General features: G+C 44.3%; 1 protein-coding gene across 2 annotated transcripts; it reads right to left on the minus strand.

Annotated features, from left to right (window-relative positions):
• Positions 1-4,077: 4,077 nt before the first annotated feature.
• Positions 4,078-22,048, minus strand: siah1 (siah E3 ubiquitin protein ligase 1). 2 transcript variants are annotated; one of them, XM_055934313.1, is made up of 3 exons: positions 21,857-22,048; positions 12,309-12,365; positions 4,078-5,961 (listed from the first exon to the last, which is right to left on the minus strand). In XM_055934313.1, the coding sequence occupies exons 2-3, from the start codon at positions 12,316-12,318 to the stop codon at positions 5,111-5,113; spliced, it is 861 nt and encodes a 286-aa protein (XP_055790288.1). In that variant the 5' UTR covers positions 12,319-12,365; positions 21,857-22,048; the 3' UTR covers positions 4,078-5,110. The 2 variants fall into 2 exon arrangements, with proteins under 2 accessions (XP_055790288.1, XP_055790287.1); XM_055934312.1 differs by lacking the exon at positions 21,857-22,048 and adding an exon at positions 13,879-16,035.
• Between the last annotated feature and the right edge of the window lie 885 nt (positions 22,049-22,933).

Genomic DNA, 22,933 nt, shown 5'->3' on the forward strand with positions numbered 1-22,933 from the left:
TGTTTGCCATGCTTGTTCAATGAACCATAAACAATTAATGAACATGCACCTGTGGAACGGTCGTTAAGACCCTAACAGCTTACAGACGGTAGGCAATTAAGGTCACAGTTATGAAAACTTAGGACACTAAAGAGGCCTTTCTACTGACTCTGAAAAACACCAAAAGAAAGATGCCCAGGGTCCCTGCTCATCTGCGTGAACATGCCTTAGGCATGCTGCAAGGAGGCATGAGGACTGCAGATGTGGCCAGGGCAATAAATTGCAATGTCCGTATTGTGAGACGCCTAAGACAGCGCTACAGGGAGACAGGACGGACAGGTGATCGTCCTCGCAGTGGCAGACCACGTGTAACACCTGCACAGGATTGGTACATCCGAACATCACACCTGCGGGACAGGTACAGGATGGCAACAACAACTGACCAAGTTACACCAGGAACACACAATCCCTCCATCAGTGCTCAGACTGTCCGCAATAGGCTGAGAGAGGCTGGACTGAGGGCTTGTAGGCCTGTTGTAAGGCAGGTCTAGACATCACCGGCAACAACGTCGCCTACGGACACAAACCCACCGTCGCTGGACCAGACAGGACTGGCAAAAAGTGCTCTTCACTGACGAGTCGCGGATTAGTCTCACCAGGGGTGATAGTCGGATTCTCGTTTATCGTCGAAGGAATGAGCGTTACACTGTACTCTAGAGCGGGATCGATTTGGAGGTGGAGGATCCGTCATGGTCTGGGGCGGTGAGTCACAGCATCATCGGACTGAGCTTGTTGTCATTGCAGGCAATCTCAACGCTGTGCGTTACAGGGAAGACATCCTCCTCCCTCATGTGGTGCCCTTCCTGCAGGCTCATCATGACATGACCCTCCAGCATGACAATGCCACCAACCATACTGCTCATTCTGTGCATGATTTCCTGCAAGACAGGAATGTCAGTGTTCTGCCATGGCCAGCGAAGAGCCCGGATCTCAATCCCATTGAGCACGTCTGGGACCTGTTGGATCGGAGGTTGAGGGCTAGGGCCATTCCCCCCAGAAATGTCCAAGAACTTGCAGGTGTCTTGGTGGAAGAGTGGGGTAACATCTCACAGCAAGAACTGGCAAATCTGGTGCAGTTCATGAGGAGGAGATTCACTGCAGTACTTAATGCAGCTGGTGGCCACACCAGATACTGACTGTTACTTTTGATTTTGACCCCCCCTTTGTTAAGGGACACATTATTCCATTTCTGTTAGTCAGATGTCTTTGGATCTTGTTCAGTTTATGTCTCAGTTGTTGAATCTTATGTTCATATAAATATACACGTTAAGATTTCTGAAAATAAACGCAGTTGACAGTGAGAGGACGTTTATTTTTTTGCTGAGTTTATGACTGAATATAGCTGTTCCTGTTAGGGCCATTACTGGAGGGAGATAATGCTTGAGGGAAGTGGTGTGGGGAGTGGGATGACAACGCAGCAGCAGGGTCAGAGAAGGAGTGGTCTGTGTTCCCCAGTGGATTGGGTTGGCAGGGTGCCAAAGTTCCTGGGGGTCTCTGGTAATTATGATCCTGCAGAGCTAACCCTTCATTCACCGGCCAGAACACTGACGCCCCAGAGCCTCCAACCAGTACAGGGCTTCAGCTGGGGCGGCATGGGACTGGGAAGCACACACACGACATACCATACTTAAAAATGCACCCCGCAGCACACACACACAACCCTAAAGACACTGACAGACCAGTAGGATTGCTGGCCGAGAGTACTTAGCACTTCTGAACAGTGCCGGCTGTAATTTGCAAACCAGTGGCGGTCGGTGCCATTTAAGATGAGGGAGGACGATTATTTTTTTATGAGCATGGCCTTATTTCTATTACAGCATATTGGATGACTGTCTTTCCTATTCCATTCACCCAGTTCAATGTAACATTGATAGGTTTAGGCTACTACATGATACTCAAATTTTCCCTATACACATGACATTGCTACAACTTAGCCTATAAATTAAAGTTTACAACGTAAGTGCACATTTTCGAGAGAAAGATTTAAGGTGACATTCAATACCACCTTGCACACTCTTGCCTGCATCTAGCTGATTTAGGGTGTAATCATTAGTCCAACAGTTGCAAACAAGTTTCTATTGGACAAATTCAGGTATGTTTATCCCTATTTAAGAAACATTTTAACAGAATCGGTGGAATGAATACACCCGATCACACGCAAACAGCTCCCTTTCATAGCCATATACAAACAGCTTGTTGTATTCCTTCTCACATCTACGAGCTCTCTCACCTTTGCCCTTCGCTTGTGGACTTCAATGCCCAACACATCAGCTGTCTGTGACTAGGCGAAACAACCTTAATATCATAACCGCTATACACAGCCTTTATCGTTGTCACCATATTAGCTAAAGTAACGTCCTAGTCAACATACCTAATAGAACTAACACATTAGTAAACCCACTACAATCATGCAGTAGAGTCAGTAAGCAGTTACACCGGCGGCATTAAATTAGTAAAACCAAAGGCTTACTTTGCCTTCTAAGAATTCCAGCGTTGGATAGTCGTAGCCAGCTAGCTAACATAGCATCCCTCTGTTTGAGCCGGGTATTTGAGTTGGCTAAACTAGCTAGCTGCATTTGCTAGCTAAGTGAAGAAAAAAAAAAATATATATATATATATATATATATATATATAAATAGAGCTAGTTCTCACCCTCTCTTGCTACTCCATTTTGGAAGAAATTAATTTGTTCAAAATGTTTAACTGTTTTTCTCTCTTTGAGTCAACTACTCACATTTTATGCACTGCTAGCTAGCTGTAGCTTATACTTTCAGTACTAGATTCATTATCTGATCCTTTGATTGGGTGGACATGTCAGTTTGTGCTGCAAGAGCTCTGATAACTTTGGGAGGACGTCCTCCAACCTTTTATAATTACCGTGGAAGTCTATGGAAGGGGGTGAGAACCATGAGCCTCCTAGGTTTTGTATTAAAGTCAATGTACCCAGAGGACGGAAGCTAGCTGTCCTCTGGCTACACCATGGTGCTACCCTACAGAGTGCTGTTGAGGCGATAGTAGACATTTCAAAAGTGTTTGTCAATTGTTTGGTGATGTGAATATATTTTGTATAGTTTTATCTAGAAAGGATAACTTAAATCTTAAACTGTTGTTATGAAATCCCTGAGGATGGTCCTCCCCTTCCTCTGAGGAGCCTCCACCGTTGCAAACCGATTCTACATGTAGAAACGACGGGTGGTCCCTATAACACACAGCGCCGACAACAAGCGAACAAACAAAGAAACGGTCAGTCTAGTAGTGAGAGTTGTCCTTAAGCCTTTGATCAGCCATGTTTTTTTTCTGGATCAAAATGGGCCTTAGGTGGTGCACGTGGCCATTGGTGCAGATACCGAACTAAGATTTTGGAAGCCCTCTTGGCTACAGATAATTTTAAAAAGGTAATTTCTTGCAATTCCACACATTTGGTCATGGGTGGAGAGAAAATGTGCAGTATTAAAGCCACATTTATGCTATGGGTTATGCCGAGTGAGTAACAAAAATCATCAATGGGGCCCCACGCTATGACAAAAATGCATCATTTTTAGATTCTACATAACTGTCTAGCTTTTATTCGGGGTTTTTTTTTCTCAAAGATGATCTTATTTAAAACAAAATATCCATCTTTCATACATCCTTTATTTGGTGTTCGTCAAAGTTCACACTGAACTTGCCATTCCCCCTCCCCATTGTTTTTTTTACTGTTTAGACTTTTCTATGCAGAAAAAAAAAGGAGTAAAGCCATTTGACAAGGATAACGTTGAAAGATGGGAGGATAAGTGTGTGGTTGGAGTAAACCCCTGCCAAGAAATGATGCTGTAATTGTGCTGTTGCCTATAGCAGGTGTTAAACTTTTCCAGCTCAAAATCTAAAATGAGAAACTTACTGTTCCTCCCATTACCCAAATGACGAGGAAAGTGTGCGACTATAGATGTATTCTCCTAACTCGCAGCCCACCTCCCACATGCCCAGGGAACACTTTGGGTCTCAACCCATAGTTAAACCCTAGCCAAGAGAATAATCACAGGGAAAGGGGAAATTGCACAAGGTATGAAAAAGATAGATTTATTTAATGACAAAATAAAACAAAATAATGGGACCAGCAACAGTTCTACGTATCCAGAGATGTTTGGCTTTGCGTCACCCACTCCTCAAACAGAATGTAGACAAAGACTGACAAAACGAAGAGAAAAATCTAATTTACAAAATAAAATACATTGAAGTCTTCGAAAGAACAACACAATTTATCTACAAACACTGAAGATTAGCCACAAGGTTACAGCCTTTTTCATTCATTAAAAGTCCTTACAAAAAAAATGATAATGATAACAATCTCCATTGAACAATAATAATAATAATAATAATAATAATATAACTGTAGAAATTGTCCCCATTCCTGGTCAGATATTCAGTGGTTTAGGCTAAAACTGTTAGACTCCAGAGAGAGACCAAACTAGCTTCGTCTCAGCCAATGTCTGTGCACACAATACCAGGACCTTCTCTTCTCATCCAATGAGGGGGGGGGGGGGCAGAACTAAAAACCAAAACAATAATGGAACTCAAAAGAAGTTAGTTTCACTTTGACTAAGCTGAAATGCAACATCTTCAAAAAAATAAGTTATTTTTATTCCCCATCCTCCCTCAAATTGACTCCTCCCACAGTGTCTATCCCCTGAGCCCCTTCTGCCAGCTTCCCTCTGCAAAGAAAGACTGCAAACTGAGCCCACCTGTTGAAGTGTGTGCTCTGGGTTCAAGGGGCAATGCTGGATTATTCTCAGAACATTAAGGTAAAAAAAGGATACCTTTACTTTAGTTACAGAACTAATATTGTAATGAAGCTTAAAATTGAATCCCATTGTTTTCATCAATCTAACCGATCTGAACGTTCTAAATCACATTGTTCGAAGACAACAGGTTCCCTGGGAAAGATCCTGCCCCCCTCCAAACCCCCCAGGTACAACTCCAGGTGTCCTGTAGTGTCTGAAATGTGTCCGAGTATGTGTGTGTGTGTGTGTGTGTGTGAGAGAAAGTGTGAGAGAAAGTGTGTGTGTGTTAGTGGCTGTTCACTTGACAGTCCTCAGCACATGGATATGGTGACGTTGATGCCCAGGTTTCCATTCTCAGCGAACAGCTGCGCGATGGAGGTGTCAAACACTAGGCAGTCGCTGTTCATAATGGCAGTGGCGATGCCCTCGTGGATGGAGCGGGGCGTGGCCTCCCAGGTGAGCCGTCGCCGGTGCCCGTTGAGCTCCAGGCGGTAGGCAAAGTTTTCAGCCTGCTTCCGCGTGCCGATCAGCTGCACGATGGCAAAGAATTGCTGGTGACCGTCGTACTTCTCCTGCTTCTCCAGGACCAGCATGAAGTGGAATCCGAAGCAGGATTGCATCATGACCCAGTCCACTGCCCCAGGCAGGTTAATGTCCGTGGCAAGGAACACGATGTCCTCGCCCTGCAGCGTGGTGATGGATTTGTGCTGGTGCATGAGGTGGGGCATGACCGCGTCCAACGAGCCCTGCCACTTACAGGAGGCCCCTGGGCAGGGGCAGGAGTACGGCCGGAACTCACACAGCTCCTCGTGCTCTGCCTTGTCTGTGTGGGGCAGCGTCACCTCGCAGCCCGACGACGCATACTTGCAGGGAAACAGCACAGAGTTGGCCACCTTCTCCATGGCCAGGTTCCTGATGGAGCCCAGTGGGCCCCGGCAGGTGGGGCAGCAGGTGAGCTTGGGTCGGCAGTTGCTGCAGACCAGGTGGCCGCTCTGGCACTGCAGGATAGGGGGCAGCACATAGTCGAAGCAGACGGGGCACTCAAACAGGCTGGCCAGGTCGCTGTTAGAGGCCGTAGTGCCGGACAAGGTGGGGACGCGCTGGGAGGGGGCACACTTGGAGGTTCCTGTGGGCAGCGCTGTGGCGGTCTGGCGACTCATTTCTGTAGAGAAACAGGGAGAACACGGGTTAGAGACACAACAGGATAATAAATTATCTATACATTTGGTGTGGAGACAGGAGAAAGTAGTGAGCACAAACATAATGGTTTCCATGAGGCTTGACCAATCAGATTCTTAAACCATAGCCATGGTTCATTCACAAGCACAAAGGTCATGTGGGCTATATGGTAAACTACAAATTTTCTGAAGAATATCATGTAACAATTTCAAACGGAATGGAATTTTGTGTAAAACAATGATGATCTAGTACAGGAACTCTGACCCTACGAGGTACGGACTACTGCTGCTTTTCTGTTCTACCTGATAATTAATTGCACCCACCTGGTGTGCCAGGTCTGAAATCAGTCCCTGATTTTAAGCAGTGGAACAGGCTTCAAGGTCCAGATTTGAATTTGAGGGGTCTAGTATCTTGGAAAGTCTAACATGCTTTATTTTTTTTTTACTGTTCATGTGTACCGGTAGTTTACTGGCAACTGCCTTCTATTCATACAGGAAGAGCGGGTAGGGTAAAAATAGTTACTCGGTGCAAAGGATTCTAACCAGAATCATTGAAAAAAAACAGAAGAGTACATAATGTACATGCAGCAGACAGTGCATACGGAAAGTATTCAGACCTTGTCTTTTTCCACATTTTGTTATGTTACAGCCTTATTCTAAAATGGAGTAGTTTTCCCCATCATCAATCTACCCACAACACCCCATAATGACAAAGCAAAAATAGATTTAGACATTTTTGCTCATGTATAAATAAAAACATTTTACATAAGTATCCAGACCCTTTACTCAGTACTTTGTTGAAGCACCTTCAGCAGGGTTTACAGGTGTTCATCAAGGATCTCTCTGTACTTAGCTCGGTTTATCTTTCCCTTTATCCTGACTAGTCTCCCAGTCCCTGCCACTGAAAAACAGGTTCTCCCATCTCCATAGAGGAAATCTGGAGCTCTGTCAGAGTGCGCATCGGGCTCTTGGTCACCTCCCTGACCACGGCCCCTCTCCTCGATTGCCCAGTTTAGCCGGGCGGCCCGCTCTACGAAAAGTCTTGGTGGTTCCGAAATTCCTCCATTTAAGAATGGAGGCCACGGTGTTCTTGGGGACCTTCAATGTTGCAGACATTTTTTGGTACCCTTTCCCAGATCTGTGCCTCGACACAATCCTGTCTCGAAGCTCTACGGACAATTCCTTCGACCTCATGGCTTGGTTTTTCCTGTGACATGCATGCACTGTCAACTGTAGGACCTTTATATAGACATGTGTCTGTGCGCCTTTCCAAATCATGTCCAATCAATTTAATTTACCACAGGTGGACTCCAATTAAGTTGTAGAAACATCAAGGATGGTCAGTGGAAACAGGATGCACCTGGGCTCAATTTCAAGTCTCATAGCAAAGGGTCTGAATACTTATGTAAATAAGGTATTTCTATACATTTTGCAAGCATCTCTAAAAACCTGTTTTATAAAAAAAAAAACGTATTCTAAATCAATTTTAGAAGGCGGCAACGTAACAAAATGTGGAAAAAGTCAAGGGGCCTTTCGCCCTCTAGGAAGATGTTCTCTGTTGACACCCAGAGAGAGAATGGCATGTTCTTCTCTTAGCACAGCCCCAGTACAGTGGGCTGGCTGGGACCTCCAGGCAGGCAGCCCTATACACTGATTGGCCTTTCCCTTCCTCCCTCCGAGGGTCAGCCTAGAGGTTCTGTGATATGCCCATCTGTCTATAAAGCCTGACCAGTGAAGGGCAAGCACAGAGCTTGGAGGCTATTTTTGGCCCGGGAGAGCAACACAGATTCATGGTTGCATAAAAAAAAGAAAAGACTCCATACGGCAATGTGGACTAGGATGGATGCAAGAGCAGAGCACTAGTTTGCTTCCTGTCAGCTGTTCCCATGGTAACAGGCCGCAGTTGAGGCCTTTGTGGATGGGACGGCCCACCGAGTGGAGGGGGGGCTGGATCTTCCCTGGGCCTGGCAGGAGCTGGGTGTGACCCCACCCCTGGCCCTGCTGCTTTATATAACCCACAGCACAGCTCAGAGACAGGCAGGAAGACCGCCATGATGGAGCACTGTTCTCCAGCCAAATAAATACATGTGAAATGGAGGGAAATGACTGATGGGAAGCAGAGAGAGGGGGTAGACTGGGCAGCAGAGCTGTGCATGTACAGTTGAAGTCGGAAGTTTACATAGACTTACGTTTGAGTCAATTAAACTCATTTTTCAACCACTCCACAAATTTCTTGTTAACAAACTCGTTTTGGCAAGTCGGTTAAGAAATCTACTTTGTGCATGACAATTCATTTTTCCAACAATTGTTTACAGACAGATTGTTTCATAATTCCAGTGGGTCAGAAGTTTACATACACTAAGTTGACTGTGCCTTTAAACAGCTTGGAAAATTCTGTCATGGCTTTAGAAGCTTCTGATAGGCTAATTGACACCATTTGAGTCAATTGGAGGTGTATTTCAAGGCCTTCCTTCAAACTCAGTGCCTCTTTGCTTGACATCATGGGAAAAATCAAGTATAAACACCATGGGACCATGCAGCCGTCATACCGCTCAGGAAGGAGACGCGTTCTGTCTCCTAGAGATGAACGTACTTTGGTGCGGAAAGTGCAAATCAATCCCAGAACTACAGCAAATGACCTTGTGAAGATGCTGGAGGAAACAGGTACAAAAGTATCTATATCCACAGTAAAACAAGTCCTATATCGACATAACCTGAAAGGCTGCTCAGCAAGGAAGAGGCCACTGCTCCAAAACCGCCATAAAAAAGCTAGACTACGGTTTGCAACTGCACGTGGGAACAAAGGTCGTACTTTTTGGAGAAATGTCCTCTGGTCTGATGAAACAAAAATAGAACTGTTTGGCCATAATGACCATCGTTACGTTTGGAGGAAAAAGGGGGGAGGTTTGCAAACCGGAGAACACCAGCCAAACCGTGAAGCACGGGGGTGGCAGCATCATGTTGTGGTAGTGCTTTGCTGCAGGAGGGTCTGGTGCACTTCACAAAATAGATGGTATCATGAGGAAAGAAAATGTGGATATATTGAAGCAACATCTCAAGACATCAGTCAGGAAGTTAAAGCTTGGTCGCAAATGGGTCTTCCAAATCGCCAATGACCCCAAGCATACTTCCAAAGTTGTGGCAAATGGCTTAAGGACAACAAAGTCAAGGTATTGGAGTGGCCATCACAAAGCCCTGACCTCAATCCTATAGAAAATTTGTGTGCAGAACTGAAAAAGCATGTGCGAGCAAGGAGGCCTACAAACCTGACTGTTACACCAGCTCTGTCAGGAGGAATTGGACAAAATTCACCCAACTCATTGTGGCAAGCTTGTGGAAGGCTCTCCGAAATGTTTGACCCAAGTTAAACAATTTAAAGGCAACTCTACCAAATACTAATTGTGTGTATTGAAACTTCTGACCCACTGGGAACGTGTTGAAATAAATAAATCATTCTCTATTATTCTGACATTTCACATTCTTAAAATAAAGTGGGTATCCTAACTGACCTAAGACAAGGAATTTTTTACTAGGATTGAATGTCAGGAATTGTGAAAAACTGAGTTTAAATGCATTTGGCTAAAGTGTATGTAAACTTCCAACTTCAACTGTAGGTGTCATTAAGGCTGTGACCACATCTGCTTGGATAAAGCTCCACCTATTGATGGGCCTCTTAGCAAGCTGCTCTGGACACACAAGCAACATCTGTGGACCAAATTAGCACAGAACACAACAGGGCAAAGCCAAGACTCGCAGGGCTAAAACAAGAGCTGTGTGTGGGTGCTGAGAAAGCAGCTTGTTGAGATGGAACAGTTGCACTTGGTGGCTGCTGTCTGGACTATAAGTGTGTGAGGTTTAGTATGCGTGTGGGCGTGAGTGAGTGAGCACTTTAGTAGGAATAGTCTGCAGTGAGGGTAACAGTATCTGCCTGTGTGTGTGGGTTGCTGCAGCCTGCATGAAGGCAGTGATGTGCTCCAGAGCAACAGGGAAAATGGAGATGCAGACAGCTCTTTAGTCTGTCTCTAGGAGGCTGGAGGCTTTGGCACCAGCAGCCTCTATTTTACTCCCTCGTCCCAGAGTCTGTGCTGCCTGCCACAGTGTCTGGCTGGATGCAGACTCGTGTTGTCACAATACCAGAATTTTGACTTCGATACCAGGTTTAGTATCACAAAAAAGGCCATATTAGCCAGTCACAGAATGGTACTTGATCCAGCCCAGAAAATGTTCTGTTCAATCATTGAGCATCTTGAGTTCAGTATCATTACATTCTATTTTTTTATTTGATAAATTACTTTTTATTTTTACGCCAGTCAATACAATGAAGGATAATTAACATTTACATCTAAAGGTCGGATTCTGTCAACATAGCCTACTCAAGGCACAGTTCAGATTAAATAGTCATAAGACCAGAGAGTTAAGGACAGTGCCTGTTGCGCACCGCACATCAATCACCTTGAATCTGAGCAGAGGCGGTCAGCATTTTGGAACTATTTATTTATCCATACTTAATTTGTTAACTTGGACGTTTGTCATTTTATGAAGCATGTCTTCCCTTGTTTCAAAGTAGCCATGCCAAAATACAACCTGATGAGACTGATGTTCTCATTAATTGCATTTTGGAACATGTGCAGCCATGTGCACATTGTTGAGCTTTATAATATGAAGAAATAAAACTATCAACATTAAGCTAAAAGGGTCTGCTCGGTTGCATCAGCCTCATTGCTTTTTTTTAATGTGCAGTGGTTGTATGAATTTTGGCTCTGCTGTCTGTTTGAACGTATATATTGTTTTTATTGTTCCAGGGACGACCTTAACTTAGATCCCTAGAGGGAATCATTTTGTATAAAGTATTTGGCTGTAATTGTAATGTTGCAATATTTTACAGGCTATCAAGGGTGGCCAACCATAAACTAGGTAAATCAAACTATAACCCAGGCCTATCCACAATACAGGTGAATGAATATTTACTAAGGAGTGTGCATGCATTGAGTTATTGAGCTTGTTTAGCTGATTTTGTGTGACTACAAATGACAAGGCAACAGTAAACACGTCGTCCCCCACGAATGATGCAGCGGCCTTTGGGAGAGACGTGAGCGAGACGGAATAAGTGAATTAAAAGTTGTGGCGGCAAACAGCATATTTCACATTATGGTTTGCACATAAGTGTTAGCCTAGACTCCCAGTGCAGGTTAGCAATGAGTGGGCTACGCTGATACACAGGCTTGACCTGTGAGACACATTTGACAGAAGTACTGAAAGAAACCAATTCTGTAGCGAACCATATTTCATGTTCTAGTATTGAAATATAACCTAATTTTGGTATACCGTGCAACACTAATGCAGACACCCATGGGACTGGTGCCATAATGAGCATAAACACTGCTCTGAGAGTACGCACATTGGTGTGCCTGCAGTGATTCCCACTGGAGGAACCGGCTACATGAGTATTTCTCCTACTGAGGAAGAGGATAGACATTGATGATTGAGAACTAGGGCGTACAGGCCAGAGTAAGAGCAGCTGAGCGGAGGCCACTGCAGAGATCAGAACAAAGCACGTTCACCATAAATAGTGGAAATTATCCCAAGACTTTAGGGCCCAATGAACACTTGAAACAGCCAGGTCTTGTGCCTCATTAAACATAACGTCTAAAGAACCATTTGACATCGTAATCATGCTTTTGTCATGCTAATGGTTAAGAGGGCAGAATTACTTTTGCTGAAACGAGCAAAAGGTATCTAAGAGGGGAGCAGGCTAGCTACTAGACCTCTGGTAGGACTAGATGCGCAGTCAGAACTGTCTGTGTTTTGCTGTAGGATGGGCTGACTTGTGGTGCTAGTGGAAACACTAGAGGTCATATCTTTACACAGGAAACACAAGCGGTTGTAACTGAATCACTTTAAGAGATGGGCCTAGCACTCCACCATGTTCATACGTAGTAACTACGTTTAGAGGGGGGGGGCAGGTTCTGGTCAGGCACATGTGAGAAATTGAGTGGCAATCAAACAAGAGGGAGGTACAGACAGTAGGTTGGGTTTAGGTCGTGTTAGGACTCTCTCCTCCCGACCCTGTGATGGGAAGCTGGGGTGAATGGCACACGAGGACGAGACGCTCAATATGCCCCTCCAGATGGAGAGGAGTGGATTACTAAACCAGCTCAGGGTGATGACCTCTCCTCCGTCTACCAATCACACTCACTGAACCTTCATTAGATGACCTCTACAATCCTACTAACACCTCCCCTGCTTTATCAAAAAAGCTGCTTCCCCTGGGTTAACCCAAACACACACATGGAAACAGACAAACAAACAAGAAAGAGAAAATGTTGCTTGCCTTCGTCCATAAGATTCCTAAATAAGGCTTTCTTCTTCTCTTGAAATGTGGGTAACTCTGAAAGGGGAGAGAGAAGAAAGGTTAACTAGTGGAGTAAAAACAATTCTAAGAAATTAAGTCAAATTGAGCTGAGGTAGCCATAGAAACACATCAATCAGCATCACTGCAGTCTCAGAGTTCTGTAAAGGCCCATATGCCCACCTTCTGTTCTCTGCAGGGCGACCATTCAGGGCTGGTCATGGTCAACAGTTATAGCTATAGTATGAAGGTGGACATGTGTTGGGGACTGACACAGACCTCCCCAAACAGCTCAGATACAAATTAAGTGTTAATCAGTGAGTTGTGGTAAAAAAAATGTCATGGCTAGAGCCATATTAGCTAGAGTGCCAATACTGAGCACTCTTGGCCTCACACATTCCACTGGAAACCCACAGCTTCCATCATGCAATGGGTTAACACTACTAATGCAAAGTACATTACATGGATCATCGATTTCCCTCTTCAGTCTGTTCTCAGCACAACCTTTAGGCCTACTATCACATTACAACAACTAGAACTGGCTACATCCTAACAGACACTAACATAGAAATATTTGACTAAATCAGTCCACTGATTGAGGTTTTGATTGTGGTCCTCTGTAGCTCAGTTGGTAGAGTATGGCGCTTGCAATGCCAGGACAGTGGGTTCGATGCACGGGACCACCTGCACGAATAATGTATGCACAAGTCTGTAAGCCGCATTGGATAAAAGCTTCTGCTAAATGGCATATAGTCTTAATATGGATCCAAATCTCTGCACAGAAATTGTCAGATTTGCTGTTTTATCATTTAGACTACTTCCGGTCTAGCCCATTTGTTGAATCATGTCGTCTTAGTGTAAGGGTAAATCTATGAATTCACGACACTACCTCGTTAAAATATGACTTCTCTAGGATGACGGCCGGTAAGGAGCACCAGAATCTAGCAGATGTAGGCTAAACCCAAAACAAACACCATCATGTGTATCAGCAGCTGCCTCCATGTAGGCGCCTGGCTTTGAGTAAGCGTGGCCTAGTAGAGGCGGCGAGTCTCTGCCTGCCCCCTTTCTGTAAACTCCGGCTGCTGTTTACTATCAAACACGCCGTCTGCATGTGTCCTCCACACTGCTGCAGAGGAACACACACCACTTCAAAGCAGCATAACATCCAAAACACAACAAACAGAGGGAGACAACGACAGAGATGGCAACCATGACAATTGTTCAGTATGTTTGTACAGAGGGTCAGAAAAACAAAAGCATTTCTACTTAACAAAACATTCTCCACTCATGTCCAGTCTCTCACACCCCTGCATATACAAAGTATCAAAAAAAAAAAAATGTCCTGCCCTTCTTAGGATCTGCAGTGCCTTGCAGAAAACAAAGCCATGACTGGACAGAAGTGAACACCAGTAGTTATTTATGACACCACAGTTGCACCCCAGGTATAGAAGGCACAAGGGGAAAAGGGGGGGAAATATTCCAACAGACATTCTCACAGAAAATAAGCAGGGGAATATTTATGAGCCACCGAGTGTGCAAATAGGACATTTACCTTTAGGTTTGTTGGCGGTTGTTCTAGAAGCTATGCATGTGAAGAGCTTGAGCACCCCCTTCCATGAGTTCATGGGCTGAACATTAGCTCTGCCCGACATAGGGAGAGTGTGAGAGAACTCTTCATCGCGGTTTTTCCATAGGAACAAAAACAGCCCATAACAGAGGGCAGATCCTTTCCCGTCACTCTCCCTAGGTCTCTACTTAAACTCCCATCAGAAAACAGAAGTACTACTGCAGTCAGAGCCTGGGGGTCCAGGGCCAGACACCTTGGCGGGCTGGACGCATCAAACAGAGCCAGAGACTCCGATTCAGGCACTTCTTTCACCAGCACGGCAGAGGGCAGGAGGCTGGAGTCTTAAGAGCCAAAAATCCTCTTTAAAGTGCAGCCCAGGAAAAGGCCAAGGAAGGGTGGAGGAGCCGCGGGTAGGAAGGGCCCAAATAGAGATGTATTTTTATTTTTTAAATAACACGTAGCTGTAATCCAGGAATGCTACACAATAATACCCAGCTCCGCGCCGAGCAGGCAGCCCAGCCAGGGAGACACGGAAAGAAATGGAACACGTTGAAGAGGAAGCTAAAGAAACACTGGCAGTGTTCTTCTCCTGAAAGCCCTAGTCGAGATAACCACTCCCTGCTCGGTCACTGTATCTTCTGAGTGATCCAGTCAGACAGTCAGTGGAGAAGGCAGCCACTCTAGGCAGAGCGAGGCAGGTAGTAGGATGAAACAGACAGTCCTGGCTGAGCAGTCCCCCTTGCCTGATGCCTGCATTGCTCCCTGTAGGCTAAGGAGTCCAATGTCAGACTGGAGAGCGCATGCTCACGCTCTCCCCCACCCTCTTTCTGGGGAGTTGGGCCCTTCTCAGATTACAGCTCTGGCAGCTCCACCTCCAGCTGGGCTAACACCGTCCTGCCTGCTTCCCTCCCTTCCTCTGACCATGCAGACTAGACAAAGAAACTGGAGAGAGTCGAGAGCTGGAAAACACACAAGTACCCTTACTTAGACTCAGTGACACCCAGTCCCAAAACAGCCTCACAGTAGACACCCTAATCACAAACACAGGTCAGAGTATACATTAGCACAATATTCAGAGTTGATACCAAAAATACTTCATAACCTCAACACACACTCTCTCAGCATGGACAGGGCAGTGACAGTCATGGAATTTTGGATGACTTATTGGTCATTTCCGCAGTCACCGTTGCAACCATTTTCTCCTCTGTTCCTGAATGCATGTGCTACTGCTGCAGGGAGGGGGTTGCCGCCCAGGCAACTATACTCATTTGCTACAACACCTTGCTTGTTTCAGGCAAGGAGCAACAAAGTTTGATCACGTTATAGAGTCCATGTTACAGCAGAAACGGACTCAAACCGCACAAATTCCCGGGCGTCCCGTCTTCAGTTCGTTCCAAACACACAGAAAAAAATGGTTCTGCCGGTTATTTTATTCTCATTATGGTCTGCACCCATAATTGTCAGGTACAGTTCTTCAGGAATTGTGCCAGCCCTAGTCATGAAATGTGGCAATGTAACCGTTGTAGCTACTGTATCTTGTCTAAATCAAATAGACTTCCAATTAAATTATTCAGAGACATGCCCGGTCTTTGAGAACAATCCTTAGAAGTCAAAGTAGAGGTATTATAGAGGCCATTGGTCTCTCAATCATTCAGACAATCTAACTTAGAGCAAATGTGTCAAAATAGGTTTCAGCAACAGGTATATCGTAAAATCTCATTAAGTGCAATATTTTACCATGTATTCTATACTGACCTCGTTACCAACCTAACAATACTAATAAACTGTCAATAGACTAACTAGGCAGAAGGCACATTCACTGCCCTTTCCTCCCCTCCCTGAGTAACATTTGAAAGTAATGTACTTGCTAGATTGTGATAAGATTGTTAGGTGACACTACGTAAGATGAATGCACTAATGTAAGTCGCTCTGGATAAGAGTGTTTGCTAAAATGTAGACAGACATCCTTTTTTTATTTACCCCCTTTTCTCCCCTATTTCGTGGTATCTAATTGGTAGTTACAGTCTTGTCCCATCGCTGCAACTCCCATACGGACAACTCCTGTACGGACTCAGCCGTGCGTCCTCCAAAACACAACCCAGCCAAGCCGCTTCTTGACAACGCCCACTTAACCTGGAAGCCAGCCGCACCAATGTGTCATAGGAAACACTGTACACCTGGCGACCGTGTCAGCGTGCATTGTGCCCGGCCCGCCACAGGAGTCACTAGTGCGTGATGGGACAAGAACATCCCTGCCGGCCATACCCTCCCCTAACCCGGAAGACGCTGGGCCAATTGTGCGCCGGCCCGTGGGTCTCCCGGTCGCGGCTGGCTGCGACAGAGCCTGGACTCGAACCAGGATCTTTAGTGGCACAGCTAGCACTGCGATCCAGTGCCTTAGACCACTGCGCCACTCAGGAGGCCAGACAGAGGTATACTAACTACTAAAAGCAGGAGCATATTCTTTGGCATCCTATAACAGGCTGGTGAACAAAAGGTTACTCAAAGAGTCAGGTGCCAGGCAGAGCACATAAAACAGCAGGCAAAAGGGTAGCTCATACAGTTGTTCTTACAGTATAATGACTAAAGCCACATTTACAGTAATTTGGATATAGCCTACCTCTTGGCTTAAAAGAATATTCATTAAAAAAACCTTGTCAAGCTTATTACTAAAAAGGGAGGGAAGTGGCACATGCATTTCCATCTTAAATGTGTCATAATATTTATGCTACATCCAAGCTGTAGACACCTGCAAAAGGACAGGATGCATAGAACTCGTAGCCAGCAGGATGCAAAACAGGTAGCCCAATAAAAATGTACCATGGGTCTACCACAAAGAACACACCTTGACAATAATACTGAAAGACACTGACTAAGGCATTGCAGTAGTCTGATCAGACAGAGGGGACTAGCCTATTTTCACTCTTGAATGCATCCACAGAAACACACCTTCCATGTAAACAGCTGCAGTGACAACCCACTCCACCTACTCAAAGCAAGCACAGGCAACCCTCCTCCAATGGCAGAGTAAACCAATACACAACTCTCCTCGCCTAACAAGAGGGAAAAATAACAACTCATCTAGAAGCAAGAACACAAATTAACTAATTGTTTTACTTTTACAGAGCAGGAAACTATGCCGTCCACAAACATAGCCATTAGCTAAACACAGTTTTAGATAGCTCTAACATTCAACTGCAAAAAAAGTAGCCTGCTTTGTGACACCCCTTTCGCAAAAATATAATATTAGTTTTCTATATGCAGAGGTTTGCTCAACCCCAGAAACAGAGTATTTATTCACTCAACTTCCTGGTATACAAAAGCAGGCTGGGCAAAGCAGCCAACTCACCCTGGGCAGAAGAGCATTATAAGCAGAAGCATGTGTTGCCATGGAGAAGTTACATTGAGGTTTGGAATCTGAAGGCAGAAACACGCACCTTCAAAAATCCAGCCCGCGCTTCTGCAAAACACACACATCCAGTAGCATGTTCATTAAGCCAATCTATGATGCAGGAGATGGATTCTGATTTAGAGAGAATTAAAATAGATGCAGACAGAGCACTTGCAAAGGATATAGAATTCCCTCACTGTTTGAGAGCCAGTGAGTGAGTTACCAAACTGGACCTCCTGCTGCTAGAGACAGCTGTCAGCCTGTCACTATGTTCAATTCACTATGCATGTGCAGCTGCCAGCAAGTCAGGGAGCAACAGGACAGGCTACTACAGTCATGAACCAGGCAGTCAGCCATTTAATTTATTAAACCCAGGCCAGTCATAGGACACCATCAATACTGGCAGTCTTTGGTGCATTGTTTCCAACCAACAGATGCCTGAAACAGTAGTCCTAAAAATAAGGTTATGCTTTGGCTAACTAAATCACACAAGGAAACGGTTCTCGTAGTTGATACATTGGACATGAGATGGATGCAGTGCACAATTACATCCAATCAAGGACCTAAGGAAATCAGAAACAATTCTGCAAGTAGTTAATCAACAAATCACAACATACCTACACTAGCTCGATTTGCAAACAGCTCCTTTGAACAACCAGTTTCCTTGAAATACGTAGACATGTAGCTACAGAATGTACACCTGATAATGTGACATAACCAAAGATTTTTGGTATCCCTTACTGGGCGTTAGAGGTTGGCCTATATAAAACCTCGGTATTGGAGATACATGTTTGGCTGAATCGAACGAATGTGGTATCTTTTAAAATGTCAGTGTCCCGTTGCATGTGGTTCGTTTTCACTTAGAAAATGCGCCATTACTAAAATAAATCTTGTCGATTTAAAATCTTCTATCACTGATCGACATAGGTCAGTGTCATGACATGCAACACTTTGGGGTGGACCCACCTGTCTCAATCAATGAGAGAAGACTTGAAAATACAAGATGGCGGCATGTATACTTTGGGATTACGTCGAAGCAAAAAATGTAATTCAATAAAGTAGTTTTTTTTTTATACAAACGATCCACCTGCAACTGGACATGAAGATTTTAGAAGATACTTTTTGGCTGTGTAGTGTATGTGGAAACCCATTCAAATTTGTGGATTTGGCTACTTCAGCCACCCCCGTTGCTGACAGGTGTATAGAATTGAGCACAGCCATGCAATCTCCATAGACAAACATTGACAGCTGAATAGCCTGTACTGAAGAGTTCAGTGACTTTCAACATGGCACCATCATAGGATGCCACCTTTCCAACAAGTCAGTTCGTCACATTTCTGCCCTGCTAGAGCTGCCCCAGTCAGTACTGTTATTGTGGAAACGTCAAGGAGCAACAACTGCTCAGCCGCGACGTGATAGGCCACACAAGCTCACAGAACCGGCCTGCGAAGTGCATAATAAAAATAATTTAAAAAAGAATAAAGTAAAACGCCTTCCCTTGGTAGCAACACTCACTACAGAGTTCCAAACTGACTCTTGAAGCAATGTCAGCACAAGAACTGTTCGTCTGGAGCGTCATGAAATTTGCTTCCATGGCAGAGCAGCCGCACACAAGCCTAAGATCACCATGTGCAATGCCAAGCGTCGGCTGGAGTGGTGTAAAGCTCACCGCCATTGGTCTCTGGAGAAGTGAAAATGTGTTCTCTGGAGTGATGAATCACTCTTCATCTGGCAGTGCACAAAGCGAGGTACATACAGAAATGGTTTGTCAAGAATGATGTGGAAGAACTTGACTGGTCTGCACAGAGCCCTGATCGCAACCCCATCGAAGACCTTTGGGATGAATTGGGACAACTGCAAAACAGGCCTAATCGCCCAAAAGTAGTGCCTGACCTCACTAATGCTTGATTGGAAGCAAGTCCTTGCAGAAATGTTCCAACATGTAGTGGAAAGTCTTCCCAGAAGAGTGGAGCCTGTTATAACAAAGGGGGACCAACTCCATTTTAATGTCCATGATTAGTGTACATGTTTGGCCGAATCGAGAACGAAGACAGTATCACCAAGTTAAAGTTGGTAGTACATTTTCTGTACTACACCAAACAGTACCTATCCTTTAATGCAGAGTAATGGCTACCAAAAATCTTTGGTTATATCACATTATCGGGTGTAACAATCTGTAGCTAGTTGACATGCATGACTCGATAAAGTAGCCCAAGTTACATTCTCAATTTTAAATTAAAATCAGCAGCCAGGTAAGACGCAGACCATCAGGACGCCGCATTGGCACATTCAGCAAACCTGATCTAACACAGTGGATATTCGTCAAATCTGTCATGATTGATGTATTCTAACAGGCCCAAAATGTGGTTACTAATGTACGATTTGGATATTTGGCTGCATAACATTTAGAAGTTGTCCCTTTTCTGATTTAGAAGAAATGCCTGCTAAATGCTAACTCCCATTAGTATAAGTTGGTAGCATACAGAAATCAGGTGGTGGTAGTCAGTCATTTTTAACTGTAAAGAACTTGATTGGTGACAACATGAACCTATATTGGGGTTGACAGTCATACAAGCATTATACTATATTTTTACCTCAACTACAGCCTACATGTTGGTTAATTTTGCTGGGGGAGCATGAGGAGATTCAGGATCTTTCCTCCACGCATTTCCATGGTTTTGGTCGACCTCTTTATCACATCCATTTTACTCGGCCATTATCAATAAAATGTCAATACAGAGTTTGATTTGTTTTGTCAATGGTTTTTGCAGAGCTGGGGTTCTCATTTGCCCCCCCCCCCCCCCCCCCCAGCACCGCTAAAACCCATTGACAACTACGTGCCATTTAAGGGATTTAAATTAAGGTTATAACTATTTGGTTTTAACGTCACCTCTCGAAGAGCATAGTAAGAACTACACATTAACGATTATTCCACATTTAGCCATCTAAGAGTTATACAGCAAGTAACTGCATGCTTTTCACAATCAGTAAACATCAACTGATCATGTAACTTCAGAGACCTATCTAGCTAAGCAAACAAGATGTCATTAGGTTGCTTCATTAGAGATGAGCCTTTTGGAAAGGGCTTGACCTCAGCAAGTCTTCCTTCTGGGCAAAGTTGTCAGTTGGACTACTGCCATCACCACTATAAATAGCAAGCAAAAAATAAAACAATATTTGGATATAGCCATCTAATTTATCCCCTGAAGGTGAGCTTGTTAACTAGCCATATTGACGTGATCTGTTATCAGTTAGCTATCCAATCGGATGTGGTCCATCAATCAATGTGGCCTATCATGTCTGTCAGCACCGATTCAACACTAAAAAACAATGTTGACAGGATGGGAAATTAACCTAAACCACTCATACTTTCCAGGTATAGTTGATTTTTACGTCACTCATATATCCAATTAATGGTGGCATTTGAGAGATATATCGTGAGGCTCCACTCACATACTGTATCTGAAATTACATAATATATACTTATCATTAAAATCATGCTAAATCTGCGCTACTGTTTTGCATGGGATTATTAGAAATGTGTAGTTCTGACTAGGCTCTTCAAGAGATGATATACAAAACCAAATAGTTAACATTTATTTCACAATCCCTTGAACGGCACGCAGTTGTCAATGGTTGCTCTGCACCGTATTGTGATGTTTTATTGACATGTATATGTATATTTTCAAAGGAAAATAGGCTATATTTTCAGTTTAAGATTTATGGAGAAACATGGGATTAGGAATATAAAGTAAAGGTTGACAGAGGTGATGCAGAACCTGCCACATATGATTGGCACAACTAGTCTACAATCAAATCAGGCTGGAACGCGCCCATTCATGTCAGCGTAGCACTGACATCGCTAACTTCAGACATGTTTGACATTCAAAGACAGCGCTTTAGCAAACATGTGCAGGGTTGCAAGGTATGTATATTCAACTAACTAGCTATGGAGGCCCAGGTTCTGCGAACAAACCTGCTGAGACGATGTCGTCACCATAGCAAACGTATGCGCTAACGTTACAACATAAACAAATCAATGTTCGCTAGCAGCTAGTTATCCAACATTGCTTCACAAAACCGCAAAATGTTCACTTGCTGTGTAAACTAGGTAAAGTTAACGTTAGATGACAAATTCGGTAAATTGCATGAGTTGAGCCAATTTTGGCATGGCATGGGAGCCAGCAATCTTACTAGCAAGCTACTGTAACGTTAGCTACTTGTTTAGTAGTAGAGAGCGCGGCCTACCCGAATCGTGTAGCCAAAACTGGGCAGTTAGCTAACATTAGTTAGCTACTGTACTGTAGCTAGGTCAGAATACCTAACTAGGTACAACAAAGCCTCCCATGTGGTGACCGGAATTATCACTTAGCCATCCACATATCTAGTTAGATAGTGTACCAGATAATTTAACGTTAGCCAGCATATCTACTTTACGACGTGAAGTAGCTAACGGTAGTTATCTAACGTTAACAGTTAGCTGAACTCGCTGTTATGAAGATGGCTATGTAACAACGTTAGCATCGGTGTTGTTTTTCGAGTACATCCCGGTAAAACATCCACACTACTTACCTTGGATGAAATGTCCTTTTTATATTGTAGCTAGCTACTGCGACGTAATCCACAGGGGATTCCACTCCAATTCTAGTCCTTCACTCTTTAGCTACAGTGTTTCCACATTCGCGTTGTACTGGAGACGAGACGACTATCGTCCAAGTACTCACCGGTCTCGTGACCGCGCGCAGTTGTTGAAATAGTTTCTCACGAGAGCGGCGCAAAGGAGCGCGCGCTTTATCTACATGAACGCACTAATGGTTGTAGTAGACGTCATGAAAAAATCTTTACAGTATCCAAACAGTAGCAGCTAATATGGTATTCTGCTTTATTTGTGAGCTTAATCTACCACACTCTGTATTTACTTGGGCTACTAAACCACTCATTATCCTGTAATGGAACCACAGTAATTTAAATTGAAAAGTGGAAATGGAATTTTAAAAACTAGGCCTATGGCTATGCTGTGTTAAGGTTGGGTAGGCTACTTTCTAAATGTAATCCGTTACAGTTACAAGTTACCTGTCCAAAATTGTAATTTGCAACGTAACTTTTGGATTACCCAAACTCAGTAATGTAATCCGATTACTTTCCCCAGTTCGAACTTCTAATTTTAAAAATGAATCTCTCCAGAAATAAGTCTCTCACTGTTGCCGCCTGCTACCGACCCCCCTCAGCTCCCAGCTGTGCCCTGGACACCATCTGTGAATTGATCGCTCCCCATCTAGCTTCAGAGTTTGTTCTGTTAGGTGACCTAAACTGGGATATGCTTAACACCCCGGCAGTCCTACAATCTAAGCTTGATGCCCTCAATCTCACACAAATCATCAAGGAACCCACCAGGTACAGCCCTAAATCCGTAAACATGGGCACCCTAATAGACATTATCCTGACCAACTTGCCCTCCAAATACACCTCTGCTGTCTTCAATCAAGATCTCAGCGATCACTGCCTCATTGCCTGTATCCGCCACGGGTCCGCGGTCAAACGACCACCCCTCATCACTGTCAAACTCTCCCGAAAACACTTCTGCGAGCAGGCCTTTCTAATCGACCTGGCCCGGGTACCCTGTAAGAATATTGACCTTATCCCGTCAGT

Source organism: Salvelinus fontinalis, chromosome 9 (genome assembly GCF_029448725.1).
Source record: "Salvelinus fontinalis isolate EN_2023a chromosome 9, ASM2944872v1, whole genome shotgun sequence".
Taxonomy (NCBI): Eukaryota; Metazoa; Chordata; class Actinopteri; order Salmoniformes; family Salmonidae; genus Salvelinus; species Salvelinus fontinalis.

Bases quoted from the DNA above. Each gene is read 5' to 3' on its own strand.
- siah1 (XM_055934312.1), bottom strand. From the start codon at position 13,978: ATGTCGGGCAGAGCTAATGTTCAGCCCATGAACTCATGGAAGGGGGTG. The intron at 12,366-13,878 runs GTAAATGTCCTA...CTCCCCTTTCAG, and splicing joins AACCGCCAACAAACCTAAAG to AGTTACCCACATTTCAAGAG. The intron at 5,962-12,308 runs GCAAGCAACATT...GTTTCTCTACAG, and splicing joins TAGGAATCTTATGGACGAAG to AAATGAGTCGCCAGACCGCC.